The 19731-nt window shown below is 62.9% G+C and overlaps 5 protein-coding genes and 1 long non-coding RNA gene across 7 annotated transcripts; 3 read left to right on the forward strand and 3 right to left on the reverse strand.

Moving 5' to 3' along the window:
- Positions 1-8: 8 nt before the first annotated feature.
- On the reverse strand, positions 9-3662 carry CCDC115 (coiled-coil domain containing 115). Its single transcript, XM_049793353.1, is given in 7 exon segments — positions 9-898; positions 1182-1261; positions 1263-1311; positions 1673-1764; positions 2011-2114; positions 2615-2709; positions 3579-3662. Coding segments are annotated over 7 exon segments (735 nt in total). The 5' UTR covers positions 3586-3662; the 3' UTR covers positions 9-590.
- A 206-nt stretch (positions 3663-3868) lies between these two features.
- On the forward strand, positions 3869-8210 carry IMP4 (IMP U3 small nucleolar ribonucleoprotein 4). The gene is given in 10 exon segments (XM_049793349.1): positions 3869-3934; positions 4544-4652; positions 5426-5509; positions 5926-6035; positions 6566-6698; positions 7135-7214; positions 7216-7290; positions 7629-7723; positions 7833-7903; positions 7994-8210. Coding segments are annotated over 10 exon segments (873 nt in total). The 5' UTR covers positions 3869-3931; the 3' UTR covers positions 8107-8210.
- Positions 5514-6674, reverse strand: LOC126035203 (uncharacterized). Its single transcript, XR_007504865.1, has 3 exons — positions 6546-6674; positions 5955-6070; positions 5514-5578 (listed from the first exon to the last, which is right to left on the reverse strand). It is a non-coding gene; the product is annotated as an uncharacterized LOC126035203 (long non-coding RNA).
- Positions 8194-10039, reverse strand: PTPN18 (protein tyrosine phosphatase non-receptor type 18). The gene is made up of 4 exons (XM_049793314.1): positions 9896-10039; positions 9540-9768; positions 8547-8621; positions 8194-8410 (listed from the first exon to the last, which is right to left on the reverse strand). The coding sequence occupies exons 1-4, from the start codon at positions 10037-10039 to the stop codon at positions 8343-8345; spliced, it is 516 nt and encodes a 171-aa protein (XP_049649271.1). The 3' UTR covers positions 8194-8342.
- Positions 10040-11218: 1179 nt separating this feature from the next.
- MON1B (MON1 homolog B, secretory trafficking associated) lies at positions 11219-14809 on the forward strand. Its single transcript, XM_049793340.1, has 6 exons — positions 11219-11301; positions 11900-11954; positions 12044-12436; positions 12534-13365; positions 13457-13604; positions 14577-14809. Exons 2-6 carry the CDS (start codon positions 11906-11908, stop codon positions 14757-14759), a joined length of 1605 nt encoding a protein of 534 aa, XP_049649297.1. The 5' UTR covers positions 11219-11301; positions 11900-11905; the 3' UTR covers positions 14760-14809.
- A 2147-nt stretch (positions 14810-16956) lies between these two features.
- On the forward strand, positions 16957-19531 carry LOC126035194 (synaptonemal complex central element protein 1-like). Of its 2 annotated transcripts, XM_049793354.1 has the most exons (11): positions 16957-17296; positions 17396-17467; positions 17587-17661; positions 17774-17821; positions 17950-18004; positions 18524-18613; positions 18691-18754; positions 18862-18928; positions 19081-19135; positions 19251-19340; positions 19422-19531. In XM_049793354.1, the coding sequence occupies exons 1-11, from the start codon at positions 17278-17280 to the stop codon at positions 19474-19476; spliced, it is 690 nt and encodes a 229-aa protein (XP_049649311.1). In that variant the 5' UTR covers positions 16957-17277; the 3' UTR covers positions 19477-19531. The 2 variants fall into 2 exon arrangements, with proteins under 2 accessions (XP_049649311.1, XP_049649312.1); XM_049793355.1 differs by lacking the exon at positions 18524-18613.
- The last annotated feature ends 200 nt before the right edge of the window (positions 19532-19731 follow it).

Below are 19731 nucleotides of genomic sequence, written 5' to 3' on the forward strand. Positions count from 1 at the left end.
TAGACGTTGGCAAAAAGATGGCCGCTGCCCTGCGCGTCGCTGGGGCGGGGGCAGTGGGTGGGGCCAAGATGGCTGCTGGGTGGTGTCATGTGACACCAAGATGGCTGCCAGGTGGCATCAACAGGGGTTGGCACTAAGATGGCTGCCACGTGACGCCATGGGGGTGTGGCACCAAGATGGCTGCCATGTGACGCCATGGGGGTGTGGCACCAAGATGGCTGCCTGGCGACAACATAGTGGCACCAAGATGGCAGCCAGGTTACACGATAGTGGCACAAGATGGTGGCCAAGTGACATCAAAGTGGCACCAAGATGGCTGCCAGGTGACATCAAGATGGCGGCCGGATGACACCGAGGGACTGTGGCACCAAGATGGCTGCCAGGGGAGGGGGTGACGCGCGGGGACACGGTTGGGGACAGCGGGTGACACGGAGCCAACAGCCGCTTGGGCGCCTTTATTGGGGGGTTGGGCGCGGGCGGCGGCACCGGTGTGGCCGTGGCGCTGATGTCGCCGTCACCGTGGTGGGGCTCCCTGTCACCTGCGGAAGAGTCACCGTGGGTCAGCGTGTCCCCCGCGGACGTGTCCTGCGTCACGCAGTCCCTGCATCCCCGTTCGTCGCCGCGTCCCCCGCCGTCTCGGTGTCACGCGTGATCTGGGTGTCCCCGAGGGTCTCGGTGTCACCTGATGTCCCGGTGGTCTTGATGTCCCCGAGGGTCTCGGTGTCCCCCGAGCTCCTCGTGTCACCCGTGGTCTGGGTGTCCCCAAGGGTCTCGATGTCCCCGAGGGTCCCGGCGTCCCCGTCGAGGTGACGCTTACGGCGCAGGAGGGCGCGGTAGCGGGTGATGGCATCCGCCACGGCGCTCTGCAGCCCCGCCAGCTCCACCGCCACCGTCACCCCTGGGGAACGTGACACATGGGGTGGGGGTCAGAGGTCACGGAGAGGGTCAGGGGTCACCAGGGACAACATTTGAGGTGACAAAAGGACGGGGGTGGGGGACACAAGGACAAAGAGGTGACACAAGGTCATGACTTTTGGCGGGGGGGTGTCCGAGTTTTGGGACATACACGCACACTCCAGGGCACCGACCCCCCCAGGATTTTGAGGACCCCCCCAGGTTCTGGGGGATCCCTCCCCAGATCTTGGGGACCCCCCTCCCAGGTTTTGGGGACCCCCACTCACCCTGGATGAAGCTGCCCTGGGCCTGCCGCAGGCTGGGGGGCACCAGCACCCCGAACCAGGCCAGGGGATTGGGGGGGGGCGCGAGGGGGGGCACCCCCTTTTTCTGGGGGACCCCGGCGCTGCCGCAGCCCTGTGGGGGGGAGGCAAAGGTCAGTGACACCCCCAAAATAATTGGGGACACCCCCCCAGCACCCCAACTCCCCCCCCCCCCCCAGAACCCCCTCCAACACCCCAAATCCCCCCTGCAGCACCCATGGGACCCTCCCAGAGCCCCCCCCAGCACCCCAATCCTCCCCCAGCACTCACAGGACCCCCCTCAGCACCCCAAATACCCTCCAGCCCCCTAATCCTCCCCAAGCACCCATGGGACCCCCCTAGAACCCCTCCAGGACCCCCCCCCAGCACCCCAAATCCCCTCCAGCTCCTCTCCAGCACCCACAGGACCCCCCCCAGCACCCATGGGACATCCCCCCCCCCCCCCCCCCCTTTACCATCGCCCCCCCCCTGCTGGGGGTCAGGGTCCTCAGGGTCCCCTCCTGTGCCTGGCACCTCCTCAAAGTAGGGGGGTCCCCCCGGGTCCTGCCTGGGGGGGTGGGGGGGGTGACACAGGTGTCACTGATGCCCTCGGTGTCACACCCCCATCAGTGTCATCCCTGTGTCACCCCCCCCCAAACTGGGGCCAGCCCCATGTCACACACCCCCCCCCAAAACAAGGGACACCGCTATCACACCCCCCCTCCTTGGGGACACCTCTGTCACCCCCTCACCCCACGTGTCCCCCCGAAGTGTCCCCATGTCCCCTCTGTCCCCCCCCCGCGGTGTCCCCTACCTGGGGAGGACGCGGACGCGGGGGACCATGGTGGCCCCGTACTGCAGGGACGAGACGCGGTGGCACCCCAGGGAGTAACGGGCCTGGGACAGGGACAGCCACCCCTGGGGACAGCAAGGGGGAGGGACACGGGGTCAGGGGGGGGACATGGGGACAGGGACAGCCACCCCTGGGGACATGGAGGGGGGGACATGCCGCCATAGTTGTGTCCCCATGGCAGGCGACATTCCCGTGCTGTGTCTCCTTGGCAGGTGGCATGTCCCCAAGTGTGACCCTGTGGCAGGTGACATGTCCCTAAGGGGGGTGGCATGTCCTCACGCATGTCCCCATGGTGGGTGACATGTCCCCGAGTGTGTCCAAGGGGGGTGACACATTCCCACACGTGTCCCCAGGGTGGGTGACACGTCCCTGCATGTGTCCCCATGGTGGGTGACATGTCCCCGAGTGTGTCCCCAAGGGGGGTGACACGTCCCTGCACGTGTCCCCAGGGTGGGTGACATGTCCCCGAGTGTGTCCCCAAGGGGGGTGACACGTCCCCGCACGTGTCCCCAGGGTGGGTGACACGTCCCCGAGTGTGTCCCCAAGGGGGGTGACACGTCCCCACCTGGCGCAGGAGCTGTGTGAGGAGCTGACGTTTCTGCTGCAGCGTCTCCAGCGCCTCCAGCAGCTCCAGCACTACCGCGTCCAGCGCCGATGGCCCTACAGAAACAGCCACAGGAGACCCTACGTAAACAAGCATCCGTAGGGGACCCTATGTAAAGAAGCACCCATGGGAGACCCTATATAGACAAACATCTGTTGGAGATCCTATGTAAACAAACACTCACAGGAGACCCTATATAAACACCCATAGGGCACCCTACGGAAACATCCACGGGGGCTCCAATGTAAACAAAAAGGGGGGACTCTACGTAAACATTCACGTGGGAAACCCTACGTAAACAAACACCTGTGGGAGACCCCAAGTAAACTTCCAGGGAAGACCCTACATAAACACCCACAGGAGACCCTGTGTAAGCAAATACCTGCGGGAGACTCTATGGAAACACACGTCGTGGGGTATTCTATGTAAACAACCCCCCACACCAGGACAGACCCTACGTAAACAAACACTCTTCCACAGCACACCCTATAAAAACACCCCACCCCACCCCCAAATAAACACCCCCCACCATAGGAGACCCTACATAAACACACACACCCCCCACAGAAAACCTCCCCACCATGGGAAACCCTACATAAACACCCCCAATATAAACACCCCCACCATGGGAAACCCTACATAAACACCCCCAATATAAACACCCCCCACCACGGGAAACCCTTCATAAACACACACACCCCCCAATATAAACACCCCCCACCATAGGAGACCCTACACAAACACCCCCCAAGTCCCTCCCTGTCACAGGAGACCCTACCAAAACAGCCCCCCACCACTGAGTGTGTGTCCCCCACCTCCCCTGGACACCCTACACCACCAAACCCTCCATGGCTGACACCCCCCACCCTCCCACAAGGCGACCCTAACAAAATAATCCCCCACCCCACCCCGGCCCCTCACCGACCCTCCATTGCCGCCACCGCCGCCGCCGCCAAACCCCGGCCCGCGCCGCGGCTTCACGCCGGGTCGCCGCCTCCTCCAATAGCAGTGGCCTCCCGCCTCTTCTCCACCAATCACACGCGCGGCGGGGCGGGAGGCGGTGCCTAGCTGAGGGCAGGCGGCGCGGCGGACTGAAGCCGGCTCGGCCGCCATCTTGGTTGAGGGCGTAGCTTTGACTGCCCCCCCGGGGACTCGCCCCGCCCCTTTCCAGCAACACCGGGAGCTCCCATTGGTCCCTCGCTGCCCAGCCAATCGGCGGTGGTGCTGTTGGGAGGTGCCGGCGTGTGGTGAGCGGTGGGGAAGCGAGAAGCTGCGACCATGGTAAGGGGATGGGGTGGGTGTTGTTGTAGGGTCGCGGGGGTCTTCTTCCCCCCCCCCCCCCCCTCCAGGGTCCCCATGTCACACCGTGCCCTTCCCGGGGTCCCCCAGTGTCCCCCCCCCAGGTGACCACGCGCACCCTGGTGTCCACACGCCCCCCCCCCCCCCCCCCAGTGTCCTCCATACCCCTCTGCCCCCCACCATGTCCCTCCCCAGGGTCCCCACACACCCCCGGTGTCCCCATGTCCCCCCACAGGGCCCCTCATCCCTCTCTCCCCCCCCCATGTCCTCCCCAGTAACCCCTGCCACCCCCCATCCCCATGACCCCCCCCCAGTATCCCCATGTCCCCTCACAGTGCCCCCTTCCCCCTCATGACCTTCCCCAGTAACCCATGACCCCCCTCCCAGTGCCCCCCATCCCCCTTTCCCCCCCTTCCACATTGCCCCAGTGTCCCCAGTCCCCCCCAGTATCCCTATCCTGCTCCCAGTCCCATGCCCTCCCCCCCCGCAGGGTGCCCCCATCCCCCTACCCACTCTGCCCACATTCCCCCCACTTCTTACATCATCACATCCACCTCTGATGTCATCGTGTCACCTCTTCTTCGCCCCCAGCTCCGCCGGCAAGCCCGGGAACGCCGTGAGTACCTGCAGCGCCGGGCGCAGGAGGATCGGCTTCGGAGACAGCAGGATAAGAAAGAGAGACTGCGGCAGGCGCTGGATGGTGGGTTGGGGGGGCCCTGGGGGGGGTTTAAAGGGGCTTTTGGGGGTTTGAAGGGGGGTTTGAGGGGGCTGAAGGGGAGTTTGGCGGGGTAAAAGGGGGGCTAAGGAGGCTAAAAGGGGGTTTGGGGGTGATAAAGGGGGTTTTGGGGGGGGTGAGGAGGGGGTTTGGGGGAGGTTAAAGGGGCCTTGAGTGTGATAGAGAGTGATTTGGGGGGGTAAAAGGGAGTTTTAAGGTGGGGGTTTGAGGGGGGACAAAGGGGTTTGTGGGGGTTAAAGGGGGTTTGAGGGAGTAAAGGGGAGTTCAAGGGGGGGATTGGAGGAGCAAAGAGGGGGTTGGGGGGGTTAAGGGAGGTTTGGGGGTAAAAGCGGGTTTGGGGGGACGAGGAGGGGTTTTAAGGGGTTTAAAGGGGGTTTGAGAGAGTAAAGACGAGTTTGGGGGCTAAAAGGGAGTTTGAGGGGCATAAAGGGGGTTAATGGGAGCTTCAGAGGGGGAAGGGGGTTTGAGGGGAAGAAAGGGGAGTTTGGGGGTAAAAAGGAGTTTAGGGGGGCTAAGGGGGGTCTGAGGGGAGCAAAGAGAGATTTGAGGGGGCTAAAGAGGGGGTTTGGGGCAGTTAAAGTGGGCTTGGGAGGGGTAAAGAGGGGTTTGGGGGGATTAAAAGGGAGTTTAAGGGGGGGCTTGGGGTGTTAAGGGTTTGGGGGGTGATGCGGGGCTGAGGGGATGTTGGGGGTCCTGTCTGACCCCCCCACCCCAATTTTGCGTGTGTGTCCCCGCAGAGAACCGGCTGCTGCCCACGGAGCTGCGGCGCGAGGCCTTGGCCCTGCAGAAGGAGCTGGAGTTCGACACGCCGGGGGTGGACGGTGAGTGGAGGCCCCCCCCCAAATTCTTTGGGGGACACACCTCAAAATGGCGAGAGGCTTTTCCCCCTCCTGAAATTTGGGATCAAATTTGCCTTGTTTCTCCCCAAAATAAGGGTGGGGTTGATTTAATTTCCCCTAAATCAGTGGTTAAATTTGCCCCGGTTTTGTCTAAAATGGGGGGGGGGGGTATCCCTAGCCCCCCCAAAAATGGGGATTAAATTTGTCCTATGCTCCGCCAAAACAGCACCCAAATTTACCCTGCTACCCCTCTCCCACGAGTCTTGAAAACCCCCCAAGTGCCCCCAAAACTGGGTCATCAAATTGACCTGAACTCCCCCCAAACCAGGGTTCAACATCACCCTCCCCCCACCCCCCGCTGGGAGGGGGGGCGTGGCCTGACTAAGCCCCACCCCCAGACACCTCTGGTAGCCAAGACGACGAGTACCGGTGGGCGGGGCTAGAGCCCCCCAAGGTGATGGTGACGACCTCCCGTGACCCCAGCTCCCGCCTCCGCGTCTTTGCCAAGGTGGGCGGGGCTTCTTTCCTCGGTGGGGGCGTGGCCTGTGGATGGGCGGGCCTTGAGTGCTGGGTGGTGATGGGAGAGCCCTGAGCTGTTGGGGGAGGGGGTGTGGCCTTAGGCCGGTGGGGCGGGGTTCATGGGAGGGGGTGTGGCTTTGGGGTAGTGGGAGGGGCTTTTTCAGCCCCTGGGAGTTGAGCTTATGTTGGGAAAGGGGTGGGGGTGGAGCTTGGGGTGGGTGGGGGCTGCTGGGGGTGTGGTCTGAAGGTGGGCGTGACCGTCCAAGGCTCCACCTCCATTGGTCTCCCATCCTGGCAGTGTGTATGAGTATAGGGGAAGGTGGGGACTGTGGGATGGGTGGGGCTTAGTGGGGATGTGGGCGTGCCCCTCTGTGACCCCTGCCCCGCCCCCCCCCAGCAGTGCCCAGCACTGGTGAAGGCACCCATGGTTGGACAGGAAGGGTGATAGGAGAGGGTGGAGCCTGGGGGGGGCGTGGCCGAGGTGGGGATGTGTCCTGACCCCGCCTCCTTTCTTCCCAGGAGCTGTGCTTGCTAATCCCGGGAGCGCGGCGGATGAACCGGGGCCGGGCGGAGCTGGGGGCGTTGGTGGGGGCGTGTCGGGCCGCCGGTGTCACCGACCTCCTGGTGCTGCATGAGACCCGGGGGAGGCCTGGTGAGCCCCGCGGCATGCTGGGAAAGGGGGTGGGGCCGGAGGGGAGGGGGTGGGGTTTGTGGAAATGGGTGGGGTTGGGGTGGGCGGGGCTAAGGGGAAGGGATTGGGCTCTGGGGGCTGCCCTGTGCTGGGGGAAAGGGGGGAGTGAGGGGGTGGTGCCTGCTGGGAAGGGGGTGTGGTTGATGTGAATGGGCGGGGCTTTTGTGGGGGCAAGGCTGAAGGCCCTGTGCTGGGGGGCGGTGCTTACTGGGAAGGGGGCGTGGCTTGCAGAAATGGGTGGTGCTTGGCGGATGGGTGTTCTAGGGGGTGTGGCTAATGAAAGGGGTGGGGCTAAGGGGAAGCACCTCATCCTTGGGGCTGGGGGGGGTAAAATGGGGCGGGGCCTGCTGGGGAGGGGGTGTGTCCTGCTCAGGCCCCACCCCTTTCTCGTCCCCAGACGGGCTGTCCCTGTGTCACCTGCCCCACGGCCCCACGGCCCACTTCACCCTCAGTGGGGCAGTGCTGCGGCAGGAGGTGGGGGGGGCTGGGGGGGGCCCCCCTGGCGGCCCCCCATCTCCTGCTGCTGCGCCTCGACTCCCCCCTGGGACGCAGGGTAGGGGACGGTGGGGGGACTGGGGGCACTGGGAGGGCTGGGGGGTGTGGGGGGACTGGGGAAACTAGGAGCACTGGGAGGGACAGGGCACTGGGGGGAGACTGGGAGCAATGGGGGGGAAACTGGGAGCGTTGGGGGGTGCGAGGGGCCTGGGAAAACTGGCAGCACTGGGAGGCACTGGGTGATGGGGTGGGTGGAGAGGTGGGGACAGGGGAACATTTGGGGGGGCGATTTGGGGGAACATCGGGGACAGGAGGATATTGGGAGGGCAGTGGGGGGACATGGGGATATTTGGGGTCCTTGTGACACACACCCCCCATCCCACCCCCTTCCCCCAGGTGGGGACAATCCTGAAGCACCTCTTCCCTGTCCCCCGCCCCGACAGCCGCCGCGTGGTCACCTTTGCCAACGAGGATGATGTCATTTTAGTCCGGTGGGTGACATGGGGACACGGGGGCTGAAAACCTCGGCGTCCCCCGTGTGTCCTCCCACCCCCTTCTCCGTGACCCCCACCCCCTCCTCAACGTTCCCCTCCCCTGCAGAAACCATGTTTACCGGCGTCAGGGGAAGACAGTGGAGCTGGAAGAGGTGGGACCCCGGTTCCAGCTGCGCCGTGAGTGTCCCCAGCGACCCCACAAATGTCCCCAACGACCCCCCCACATCCCCAACGATCCCCAACATGTCCCTAATGTCCCCTCCCCAGCCTATCTGATCCGCCTGGGGACCCTGGAGCAGGGGGACGCGGCCGACGTGGAATGGCGCTGGCACCCCTACACCGCCACCGCCCCCAAACGCCGCCTCCTCAGCGCCCAATGACCCCGGATGCCTGGGTGCCCCCCCCGGACACTTGGGTGCCCACCCCCGGGACACTTGCGTCTCTCAATATCTTGGTTTTGTTTCTAATAAATTTTTTAATTCTCTTATTTTTCATGCTTCCAAACTGATTCATTGGGTCTTTCTGTGGCCCCTCCCCCACCAGGGGGTTTGGGGGGGTTGGGGGGGAGAATGGGACCACCCCCCCACCCCCCGCTCAAGGCATCCAGACCCCTTCCTCACACCCGGGACCATTCGGCTGGGGGTTCCCGCGGTCCTTTGGGCTTCCCGATCCGGAAATTAAATCCTAGAATTGGAAAGTGGTGGTGGGGGGGGTGGAATTAGGAGGGAGAGGGACAGATGCCTGGGGAGGGGTCATGTATGTCCCCTGTGTCCCCCCCCAAGGACACCTGGGTCATCGTCCCCCCCTGCCGGGTGCTCACCGAGACATGGGGTGCTGCTGGGGTCCCCGTGGGGGGTCACGACCTCGTAGGCGCCGTCACCAGGTTGGGGGGAGGCTGCAGGGGGCAGGGGGGAGGTTAGAGCTCTATGGGGAACCTATAGATCCTGTAGAGCAGGGGGCAGGGGTGTTATAGGGTCCTTATAGAGGAGAAGAGGAGCTTATACAGTCCTTAGAGGGAACCTATAGAGCTGGGGGGCATATATGGTGTTTAGAGACAACCTATAGGGTGGGGGGATGTTATATGGTTGTTAGAGAGAATCTATAGAGTTGGTGGGTTATATGGTCCTTAGAGTCTATGGGGGGAGAGTTATACAGTCTTTAGAGGGAACCTATAGACTCTATAGAAATGTGGGGGCATGTTATATGGTCTTTAGAGAGACCCTGAGGAGGGTGCTATATGGTCCCTAGAGGGAACCTATAGGGACCAGAAGTGTCCCATAGAGGGGGTGCAGTGGGTCTTGCATAGACCCTGTAGGGCCCAGGGAGGGAAGGTATAGACTCCATAGGGATCAGAAGTGTTTCACAAGGGGGTGTGGAGTGGTGTTTCTGTGGTCTCTATAGGGGTCAGGGAGGAAGCATATAGATCCTATAGAGACTGGAGGCATCTCATGGGGAAAGGGTAGAGCAGAAAACACCCTATAGGGTACAGGGGGGTGATACCCTATAGAACCTGTACGGTGAGGAGGGGGCATCCAATAGAACCCAGAAGGTGCAGGGAGGGGGACCCTATAGTACCTATAGGGTGCAAAGGGGGGCATGACCCTATAGAACCTGGGGACACACACAACCCTATAGAACCTATAGGGTGCAGGACTGGCCAATATGGCTCCTGTAGGGTGGGGGGGGGGGATCATCCATCCCCTATAGGGTCTGGAGAGGGACCCATAGGCACACCTATGGGGGGAAGGGGTCATATGGATGCTGTAGGGTCCACCTCCCGCACCCCTCCAACCCCCCCCCCCCCCAAACTCACCGGCCAGAGTGGGGGAGGGGCGCCACAGGGGGCTCCCAGGGAGGGAGGGAGGGGTGCCCGGAGGGGCGGGGTCTTTCCCGAAAGGGGCGTGGTCTCGGTCAAAAGAGGCGGTCTCTCGTCCAAAAGGGGTGGAGTCTCGTCCTCCGGCCCCGCCCCCCCGGCGGGTTTTGTTGACCACGGCGTAGGTGGCGTCCATTACGGGGGGGGCTCCGCTGGCACCAACAGGCTCCTGGGGGGGAGGGGAGGGGGGGCACCCAGGCCTCCGGGTCACCCCCACCCACCCCAAAAGGGCACCCAGGTGTCCGGGTGTCCCCTCCCCACCCCCCACCCCCCCCCCAAAGGCATCCGGGACTCACGTGATCGGGGGGAGGAGGGGTGAGAGGGGACCCCCCGAACTCTGGGGGCCCCCCCGGACGTTTGGGTCCTTCTTTGCGCTTCCCGTTTCCTGGGGTAGGAAGTGTCGGCCCCGCCCCCTCGGGTTCTGGCCCCGCCCACCCCATGTCCTGGCCCCGCCCCAAACACGGGGAGGACGGTGCAGTCTCACAGGCCACGCCCCTCCGTTTGCTAAGCCCCGCCCCCTCGTAGCACCTATAGAGCCCTGGGGGTCCCAATGGGTCCTATTGAGGCCCCAGGGGGGTCTCTATGGCAGCAGCTTTGGGGGGGGCTGTATAGGTCCTATAGAGCCCTAGGGGTCCCTATAGCACCTGTAGCATCGAAGGGGGGAGGCTTTTTAGCCCCCATAGAGCTTCTAGCAGTCCCTATAGCATGGGGGGGCATATAGCCTCTATAGAACTTCTTGAGCTCCCTATAGGTCCTGTAGCATCTTGGGGGGTTGTATCTGTATAGCCTCTATAGAGCCCTGGGGGTCCCTATAGCTCCCTCAGTGTGGGTATCCCTATAGTGCCTGGGGTGGAGGGGGGTGTCCCCTATAGCTCCTGTAGTATACTGAGGAGAGGCCCTATAGACCCTATAGAGGCTTGGAGGGGGAGAGGAGTGATCTTACAGACCCTGTAGTGCGCTGGGGCAGCCTGATAGCTCCTACGTGGGGTCCTCTATAGTGCTGATTGGGGGCTCCTATAGCACATTTGGGGTCCCTATAGCTCCTATAGGGCCCAGGGGGTCTACCATAGCCCATCTTGGCTGGTCCCTATAGCTCCTGTAGGGGCCAGGGGAGCCTCCATAGGGCCCGGGGGGGTACTTATGGCCCCTATAGGCCCCTAGGGGTCCCTATAGCTCCTATATGAGCCCACATAGGGCACAGGAGGGGTACCTGTAGCCTCTATAGGACCCGGGGGGGGGGGTCTCTATGGCCCCTATAAGGCCCCGGGGGGTCCCTATAGCCCCCATACGATCCCCTGTAGGGCTCTGGGGGGGGGAACCTATGGCCCCTATAGGGCGGGGGGCGGGGTTAGAGAGGACCCAGGCATCCGGGTCACGGGGCTCTGAGTGTCCCGGCCCCGCCCCTCCCGCGTGAGGTCACAAGGGGCGAGTGAAGTCGTGCGGCCGGGAGGGGACGTCACGAGGGGGAGTTGGCGGGGAGAGGGGGAGAAAGGGGGAGCCCGCCAAAAGTGACGTCACAGGCCAGGCACAGCGGCAGGCTCCGCCCCGAGCTCTTCGATTGGCCGGCGTGGGCGGGCCGCGCCCCCTGTGCCAGCGCCGGGCGCTGATTGGCGGGGCGGGGCGGCGCGGCGCGGTGACGTCGAAGGGCGCGCGGCGCGGCAGCCCCGGAAGCGGCGGCGGCGGCGGGAGCGGGGCCGCGCGGGTGAGTGGGGCGGGGCGGGGCCAGGGCGGGGGCGGGGCCGCGGCGCGGGGGCGGAGCCGCGGCTGGGGAGGGGGCGGGTGGGGGGCGCGTGGCGGCAGGAGAGGGGGCGATCCCGCTGGAGGGCGTGGCTTTAATGTGAGGGGGCGGGGATTGGATGAGGGGCGGGGCCACGGCGGGCTCTCCCGGGGGCGGGGCTCTGGAGCCCCCCCCGGTGGGCGGCGCTAGGGGAAGCCTCGGGGTGCAGGGCTAAAGGGGCGTGGCTTGGCACGGGGGCAGGGGGCGTGACTGCTCTGGGGGTGGGGCTTAGCGGGGACCTCCCCCTTGAGGGGTGTGGCCTAGATGGGGGGGTGTTACATGATGTCCCAGGGGGTGAGGCTCTGCAGGGGCGGTGCCTAGTGGAATGGGGCGGGGCCAGAGCCCCCAGGGGCGTGACCAGTGGTGAGACACACACCCCCAGGCCATGCCCTTCAGGTGGGGCTCAGGGGCGTGACCAAAGGCCGTGGGCGTGGTCTCAGTCCTGTGGGCGTGGTCTGGGCCTGCCCTGCCCCCTCGAGGTGTTTGGGTGTGGCCTGCAGGCCCACGTGACCCTCCTCCCTAGGTGGCCATGGCAGCGGCCGGCTCCCCTCCCGGCAAAGGGACCCCCCAGCCCCCAGGTGAGGCCGCGGACGCCTGGAGTGTCCCCCATCCCCCCCGCCCCGTGTGTGTCCCGTCCCCCCCCGTTGTCACCCCGTCACTGTCACAGACACGGCGGAGGCCGACCTGACGGAGCCGGCGGTGGCCGTGTCGTCCCCGGATTACCGTCACGACAAGGAAGAAGAGGTATCACCGGCGGCAGTACCGGCGGCCATGACGTCCTCTGGGTGTCAGCACGCCGGGGAAGAGGAGGAGGTGACGGCAGCGGTGACGACGGTGGCGGCCATGACGTCCCCGGGATGCCGGCGCGGCGGGGAAGAGGACGTGACGGCGGCGGGGTGGCGTTGCCGGCGGAAGCACGTCTTCGTGTTGAGCGAGGCGGGGAAACCCATCTACTCCCGTCACGGTAATGAAGAAGCGTTGGCAGCCACCATGGGCGTCATGATGGCACTTGTCTCCTTCATCCAGAGCGGCGGCAACGCCATTCGCGCCATCTGTTCTGGTAAGGGAGGGGTTAACAGCAAAGAGGTGGGGTGGGGCACCCCCAAACCGCCACACCCCCACCCACTGCTGTAGCATGTGTCCCCCCACAACTGCAGAGGACCGGACTTTGGTGTTCGAGCAGCGCGGACCCTTGTTGCTGGTGTCGGTGTCCCGCACGCGGCAATCAGCGGCGCAGCTACGGCGGGAACTGGCCTTCGTCCATGAGCAAATCCTCAGCCTCCTCACCCGCGGCGGTATCGCCCGCGTATTTGCCCGCCGACGCGGTTACGATCTCCGGCGTCTCCTCGCTGGCGCCGAAGCTGTCCTCGATCGTCTCCTATCTGGCGCAGCAGCAGATGGGCGGTTGTTGTTGGGAGCAGCTCGTTGCCTGCCCCTTCCGGCAGCCCTTCGGCGGGCGGTTTCGGGAGCTCTTCGCCGCGCCGCCGCCGCTGCTGTCCCCGCCCCTGCTTTGGCTTTGTTGGCGGCCGGCGGGCGGTTGGTGACGGCGGCACGGCAGCGGGCTTTGGCGGAAGGCGGCCGGTTGTGCGCCAGCGACCTTCACCTCCTCCTCAATCTTTTGGGGAGTGGGGTGGGGGCGGGCGAAGTGTGGACCCCCGTCTGTTTACCCCGCTTCAACCCCGATGGCTATTTCTATGCCTACGCGGCGGCGCTGGGCGAGGAAGAGGAGGAGGAAGGCGGCAGCGGCACTGGCGGGGTGACGCTCATCCTGCTGTCGACGGAGCGTGAGGGGTTCTATGCAGCGGCGGGATGCCGGCGGCGTTTGGAGGAGATGCTGCGGGCACAGGGGTGGTTGGGGGAGCTGGGGGCGGCGGTACGGGGAGGGGCGGGGTACGGCCCCACCCGCCCCGGCGCCCCCGAGCTCCGCCATTTTCTTTACAAGCCCTTGGAGGGGCCGGAGGAGATGCAGCAGCTGCCGCAGTTTACGAGGTGCGGGGCGGGGGGCACCCCAAAATGGGGCGAGGTGGGGGCGTGTCACCTGTCATGCACCTGACACCTGTGTCCCCTGCCCCGGGTTCAGCCCTGAGCTGGAGGACCCCTACACCAGCGAGGAGGAACAACACCGGCTCTTCGACCTGTACCACTACCTGCACAGCCGCGTGCACAGCCCCCACCGGCCCCTGCGCCTCCTTTACCACGTGGCTGAGAAGGAGACACTCTTGGCTTGGGTAAGCTGGGGCGGGGGGAGCCATCAGTAGGTTCTGGAGTTAACAGAGGGTGTTCACTCACGGCTCTGTCATTAGGTTCCAGAGTTAACAGGAGTTGCTGGGTGGAGGTGCTGTCAGTAGGTTCCAGGGTTAACATGGGGTGCCTGCTGGTGGCACTGTCAGTAGGTTCCAGAGTTAACAGGAGTTGCTGGCTATAGGTGTTAGTAGGTTCCAGAGTTAACAGGGATGCTCACTGTCAACCCTGTCAGTAAGTTCCAGAGTTAACAGGGAGTGTTCACTCACAACTTTGTCAGCAGGTTTCAGAGTTAACAGGGACTGCACACCTGTGGTGCTGTCAGTAGGTTCCAGAGTTAACCGGGGTGGCTGGCTGGCAGCACTGTCAGTAGGTTCCAGAGTTAACAGGAGTGCTGAGTTGTGGTGCCATCAGTAAGTTTCAGACTTAACAGGGCTGCCTACTGGCAGCACCATCGGTTAACAGTAGTACTCACTAGCAGTGCCATCAGTAGGTCCCAGAGTTAACAGAGAGTACTCACTCCTGGCTCTGTCACTAAGTTCCAGATTTAATGGGGGTTGCTGGCTGGCACTGCCATCAGTTAACAGTGGTACTTGCTGGTAGTGCCATTAGTAGGTTCCAGGGTTAACTGGGGCACTTACGGGCAGTGCCGTCAGTAGGTCCTAGAGTTAACAGGGGCACTTGCTCCTGGTGCCATCACAGGTGCTCTGTGGCAGCACCATCAATTATTGGAGTTGCTTGCTGACAGCACCATCAGCGGGTTCCAGAGTTAACAGAGGTACTTGCTTGCGGTGCCATCAGTGGGTTTCAGAGTTAACGGGGGAGCTCATTGGGAGCATCATGACTTAATCGGGGTGCTTGCTGGTCAAGGCACCAGTAGTTAACAAGGGATGCTCACTGGTGGCGCCGTCAGTAGCGTCCAGAGTTAACGGAGGCACCGGTTCCCTCCCCGGGTGCAGGTGACGAGCAAATTCGAGCTGTACGGCTGCTTCAGCCCACTGGTGACGAAGGCGGGAGCCATCGGGGTCCTCACCAAGCTGCTGCGCTGGCTGAAGAAGGAGGAGGACTGGCTCTTCATCCGCTACCCTCCGCCATACTGTGCTACCCCCGCCCGCTCCGAAGGGGCCGAGGCCGAGGGCTGAGCCCCTCCTTGGCCCCAGGGTGGGGAATAAAATGCCGCTGGAGAAAAGTGTCCCCTGTGTCAGGGCCGGGAGGGGGAGATGGGGCTGATGCTGGGGTCCGGGGAGCTGGGGGGGACTCACCAGAGGAGGGGTGGGGCTGCTGCGACAGGTGACATCATGCATCGGTGATGTCATGAGGGGTGAGGTCACGGGGCGGGGGGGTGTAGTGGGTCGAGGGATGAGGGAGGAAGAGGGGACAGAAGGGAGAAGAGGTGACAGAAAATGGAGGGAAGGGGACAAACGAGCGGGAAGAGGGGACAGAAAATGGGGTGAAAAAGGGACAGAAACGGGGACAAGAGGGCAGAAGATGGAGGGATGATGTGACAAATTGGAGGGAAACGTAGCAGAAAAGAGAGTGAACAGGAGACAGAAAAGGCAGGAAGTGGGGACAGAAATTGGAGGGAAGAGGTGGCAGAAAATGGAGGGAAGAGGGGACAGAAACGAGGGGAAAGAGGTGACAGAAAATGGAGGGAAACGTGGCAGAAAAGAGGGTGAACAGGAGGCAGAAAAAGCAGGAAGTGGGGACAGAAACTGGAGGGAAGAGGTAACAAACAAGGGGGAAAAGGGGACAAAATGGAGGGAAGAGGTAACAGAAATGGGGGAAAAGGTGACAGAAAATGAAGGGAAGAGGAGACAGAAATTGAAGGAAAACATGACAGGAAAGAGGGTGAAAAGGGGACAGAAAAGGCAGGAAGTGGGGACAGAAATTGAAGGGAAGAGGTAACAAGGGGGAAGAGGGGACAGAAACGGGGGGAAAGGTGACAGAAAATGAAGGGAAAAGGAGACAGAAAGGGAAGGAAAACATGACAGGAAAGAGGGTGAAAAGGGGACAGAAAAGGCAGGAAGTGGGGACAGAAAATGGAGGGAAGAGGGGACAGAAGATGGAGGGATGATGTGACAGAAATTGGAGGGAAACATGACAGAAAAGAGGGTGAACAGGAGACAGAAAAGGCAGGAAGTGGGGACAGAAATTGGAGACGAAAGGGGACAAATTGGAGGGAAGAGCTGACAGAAAATGGAGGGAAGAGGTGACAGAAACAAGAGGGGAGAGGGGACAGAAACAAAGGAGAAGAGGGGACAGAAAATGGAGGGAAGAGGTGACAAAATGGAGGGAAACATGACAGAAAAGAGGGTGAAAAGGGGACAGAAAATGGCAGGAGGAGGGGACAGAAAAGATGTGGGAAAGGCGATAGAATTGAGGGGGAAGAGGTGACAGAAAATGGAGTGCAAAAAGGGGTAAGAAAATGGAGGGAAAACGTGACAGAAAATGGGGGGAAAAGGGCACATAAAAGGTGGGAAGCCTGACAGAAAAGATGCGAAAGAGGTGACAGAAAATGGAGGAGGAAGAGGTGATAGAAAAAGGGGGGAAGAGCGGACAGAAAAGGGGCAAGAGGTGGCAGAAAATGGAGAGGGAAGAGGAGACAAAAAGGAGGAAAGCAGAAAATGGTGGGAAGAAGTGATAGACAAGATGTGGAAGAGGTGACAGAAAATGGAAGCGAAATATGACGGAAGAGAGGGAATAGGGGACAGAGAAGGCTGGAAGAGGTCACAGAAAATGGAGGGAGAAGAGGTGACAAAGTGGAGGGAAAATGTGACAGAAAGGGGGGAAGAGAAGACAGAAAAGTGGGGAAGAAGCGACAAGAAATGGAGGGAAGATGGGCCAAGAAATGGTGGGAAAATGTGACAGAAAAGGGGGCGAAGGGTAGAAAAATAGAGGGAAATATGACAGAAAATACAGGGAAGAGGGGATGGAAAAGGGGGGAGAGGGAAGAGAAAATGGAGGCAAGACGTGACAGGAAAGAGGGGGAAGAGGTGGCAGAAAATGGAGGGAAAAGGATACAGAAAAGAGGGGGGAAGGTGACAAAATAGAGCAGGAAGAGTTGACAGATGGGGGGTGAAGGTGACAGAAAAGAGGGGGAAAGATGGGACAGAAAAGAGGGGGATGAGGGGGGCAGAAAATAGAGGAAAGACATGGCAGAAAATGGCAGGAAGGGGGGACAGAAAAGGGGGGGAAGACAGGACAAGAAATGGAGGGGAAAAGGGACAGAAAAGGGGGAAGAGAGGAGAGAAATCGGAGGGAAACGTGACAAAAAATATGGGGAAGAGGGGATGGAAAAGAGGAGGAAGGGGGAGGGGAAAATGGAGGGAAGACAGAACAAGAAATGGACGGAAAAGGAGGGGAAGAAGGGAGACAAAATGGTGGGAAGAGGTGGCAGAAAATGGCAGGAAGAGGTGACAGAAAATTGAGGAAACGTGACAGAAAAGGGACAGAAGAAGTGGCAGTAAATGGCGGGAAGAGGAGATAGAACAAGGGGGAAGAAGGGGCAGAAAATGGCAGGAAGCAGGGACAGAGAATGGTGGGAAGAGGGGCCAAGACATGGAGGAAGAGGGGACAGAATCGGGTGACAAGGGGACATGAGAGGGGACAGCAGACGACCGCTGGCCACCATTGTCACCTGTGTCCCCTCAGGCTGCGGCGATGGACGGTGAGCCACACGGTGAGGGGCGCTGGCGGCCATGTCCCCCGGGACGCAGATGCAGGTTTCTCCCCCGAGGAACACGAATGTCACTGTCTGTCATGTCGTCCCCCCACCAAGGTGTCCCTTGTCCCCCTGCGGGGGGTCCACGGCTGGAGGCACTGCTGGTGCGGATCCGCAGCCTGCACCGAGGTGAGCGCTGGGGGGACGGACACACGACGACCCCTTCCCCTGTCCCCATCGTGTCCTCCATGTCCCCCCTCCCTCTATTCCATCCCCGCGACGTCCGTGTCCCCGACACCCCCTCACAGCCCGTCAGGTCCTGGCGCGGGAGACGGCGGAGGCGCAAGGACAGAGCGAGGGGTTGCGACGGCACCTGGAACAACGTGAGTCGTCCCAGGGAGGGGACCGAGGCGCTGGGGGGGGGAGATGGGGACGGGACCCAGATGTCCGGGGACACATACCGAAGCGTCCGGGCGCTGATCCCCCTCCCCGCAGTGGAAGAGCGTCAGGCGGCGCTGGAAGGGCTCTGGCAGCAGAAGCAAGGTGAGGCGGCAGTCACGCCAACTTCCCAGCATGCACTGGGGCTGGATGCTTGGGTCTCTTTTTTTGGGGGGGGGGCGGGGGGGGGGTGAGGACCCTCCCCTGGATGTCTGGGTCCCCTCCCCTGGCAGAGGCGCTGCGGGTGGCACGGTTGCGCAGGGAGGAGGTGGAGGCCGAAGGTCAAAGGTGAGTAGGAGACGCCCAGGGTCCCCCTCTGACACCCTCCCCCTCATTGACCCCATCTGTGCCCATGGCCCCCCAACCCCTCCCGCCGGTGACCTCTGACCCCTCGAATATACCTGGTGACCCCTGATCCTTGGCACCTGAGTGACCTCTGACCTTGCAGCCCTCTGGTGACCCCTCACACTCTGGTGACCTCTGACCCCTCCAAGAACCCCTGGCACCCTGGTGGCCCCTGACACCTTCAGTGACCCCTAGCAGCCTAGTGACCTCTGAGCCCTCCAATCCCCTGGTGACCCCTGGTGCCCTCTGACCCCAAGTGCTCTCTGCCCCCCCACCCTGGTGACCCTTGCCCCCTCCAAGACCCCCGGTTGACTCCTGACCCTTGCCCCTGATGACCTCTGCCCCTCAGCCCTCCCCTGGTGACCCCTCAGTGCCCCCTGCCCACCCCCAACCCCCACTGACCTTGCCCCTGGCCCTTGACCCCCATGACCCCTGACCCCCTGTTGACCCCTGACCCAACAGGCGCCAGGGCCTGTGCCTAAGCCGCCAGCAGGACCTGGAGGGGGCGGAGGAGCAGCGGGAACGCCTGCGTCACCTGCGTCGGGGACAAAGGTGGGGGGGGGCAACTCGGGGGGTGTGTGTCACGTGACATGCGTGTCACATGACACCTGTCTCACCCGCCCCTGCAGGCAGGAGTTCTGGCAGCAGCTCGATGACATCACGGAGGAACACAAACACCTGCGTGAAGCGCACGTGAGCCCCGGACCCCTGGGGTGTCCCGTCCCCCCCACCTCTGCGTCCCCTCTCCCCCACCCCTGGGGTGTCCCCTCCTCCCCACCCCTGTGTCCCCTCTCCTGTAGACCCCCGCCCAGTTGGAGGCTGAACTGGTGCAACTGGAGGAGGCACGGGAGAAGCTGCTGAGCCAGGGTGAGCCCCCTGGGTGCCTGTGGCTCCGCCCCCACGGAGGCCTGACTCCTCCCCCACGGAGGTCTGGCTCCACCCCCCAGGCGCCTGGCTCCACCCCCCGTGGATGCCTGGCTCCCCTGTGGGTGGTGACAGGCTCCGCCCCCCCCCCATAGAGCGCCACCTGCTGGAGGCAGAGGAGCAGCTGGGACCCGAAGCCTATGTGGCCATGTGAGTGCCTGGATGCCTGGCTCCGCCCCCTTGGACGCCTGGCTCCACCCCCTCCCAGCACCTGAGTCTCCCTGGCTCCTCCTCCCTGCCTCTCCCAAACGCCTGGGTCCCGCAGGCGATTGGTGGAGCAGGAGGAGGAGGGGGCGCGGCAGCGTTTGGGGGCGGAGCTTGGACGGCGGCAGGTCCACCTGCGCCACAGGGACAGGTGGGTTGTTCCCCCCCCATCGTGGGATGCTCTGGGTCCCTCGTGGCCCCGCCCACTCTCTCTGTCCCCGCCCCCTCCCAGGCTGGCGGAAGAGCTGGAGCGGCTGCAGCGCCCCCTGGAGGCTCCGCCCGAGTGAGGGGAGACACAGCAGCAGAGGGGGGAGACGGGGACGGACATGACACCTTCCTGTCCCCCCCCCATCCCAATGTGTCCCCCCATGTCCCCTCAATAAACGTCCCCAACTGCCACCACTGCTTATGTGTCTCCATGGGGGTCCCGGGGAGGGGGGGGTATGGGGGTGGTGACATTTTTTCCCTCTCCCCAACATGGCCACCCCCACTGGCCGCCGCCATTTTAAGCATCCCCTCCCCCCCCCCATCTTCACATTGGG

Source organism: Accipiter gentilis, chromosome 38 (genome assembly GCF_929443795.1).
Source record: "Accipiter gentilis chromosome 38, bAccGen1.1, whole genome shotgun sequence".
Classification (NCBI taxonomy): Eukaryota; Metazoa; Chordata; class Aves; order Accipitriformes; family Accipitridae; genus Astur; species Astur gentilis.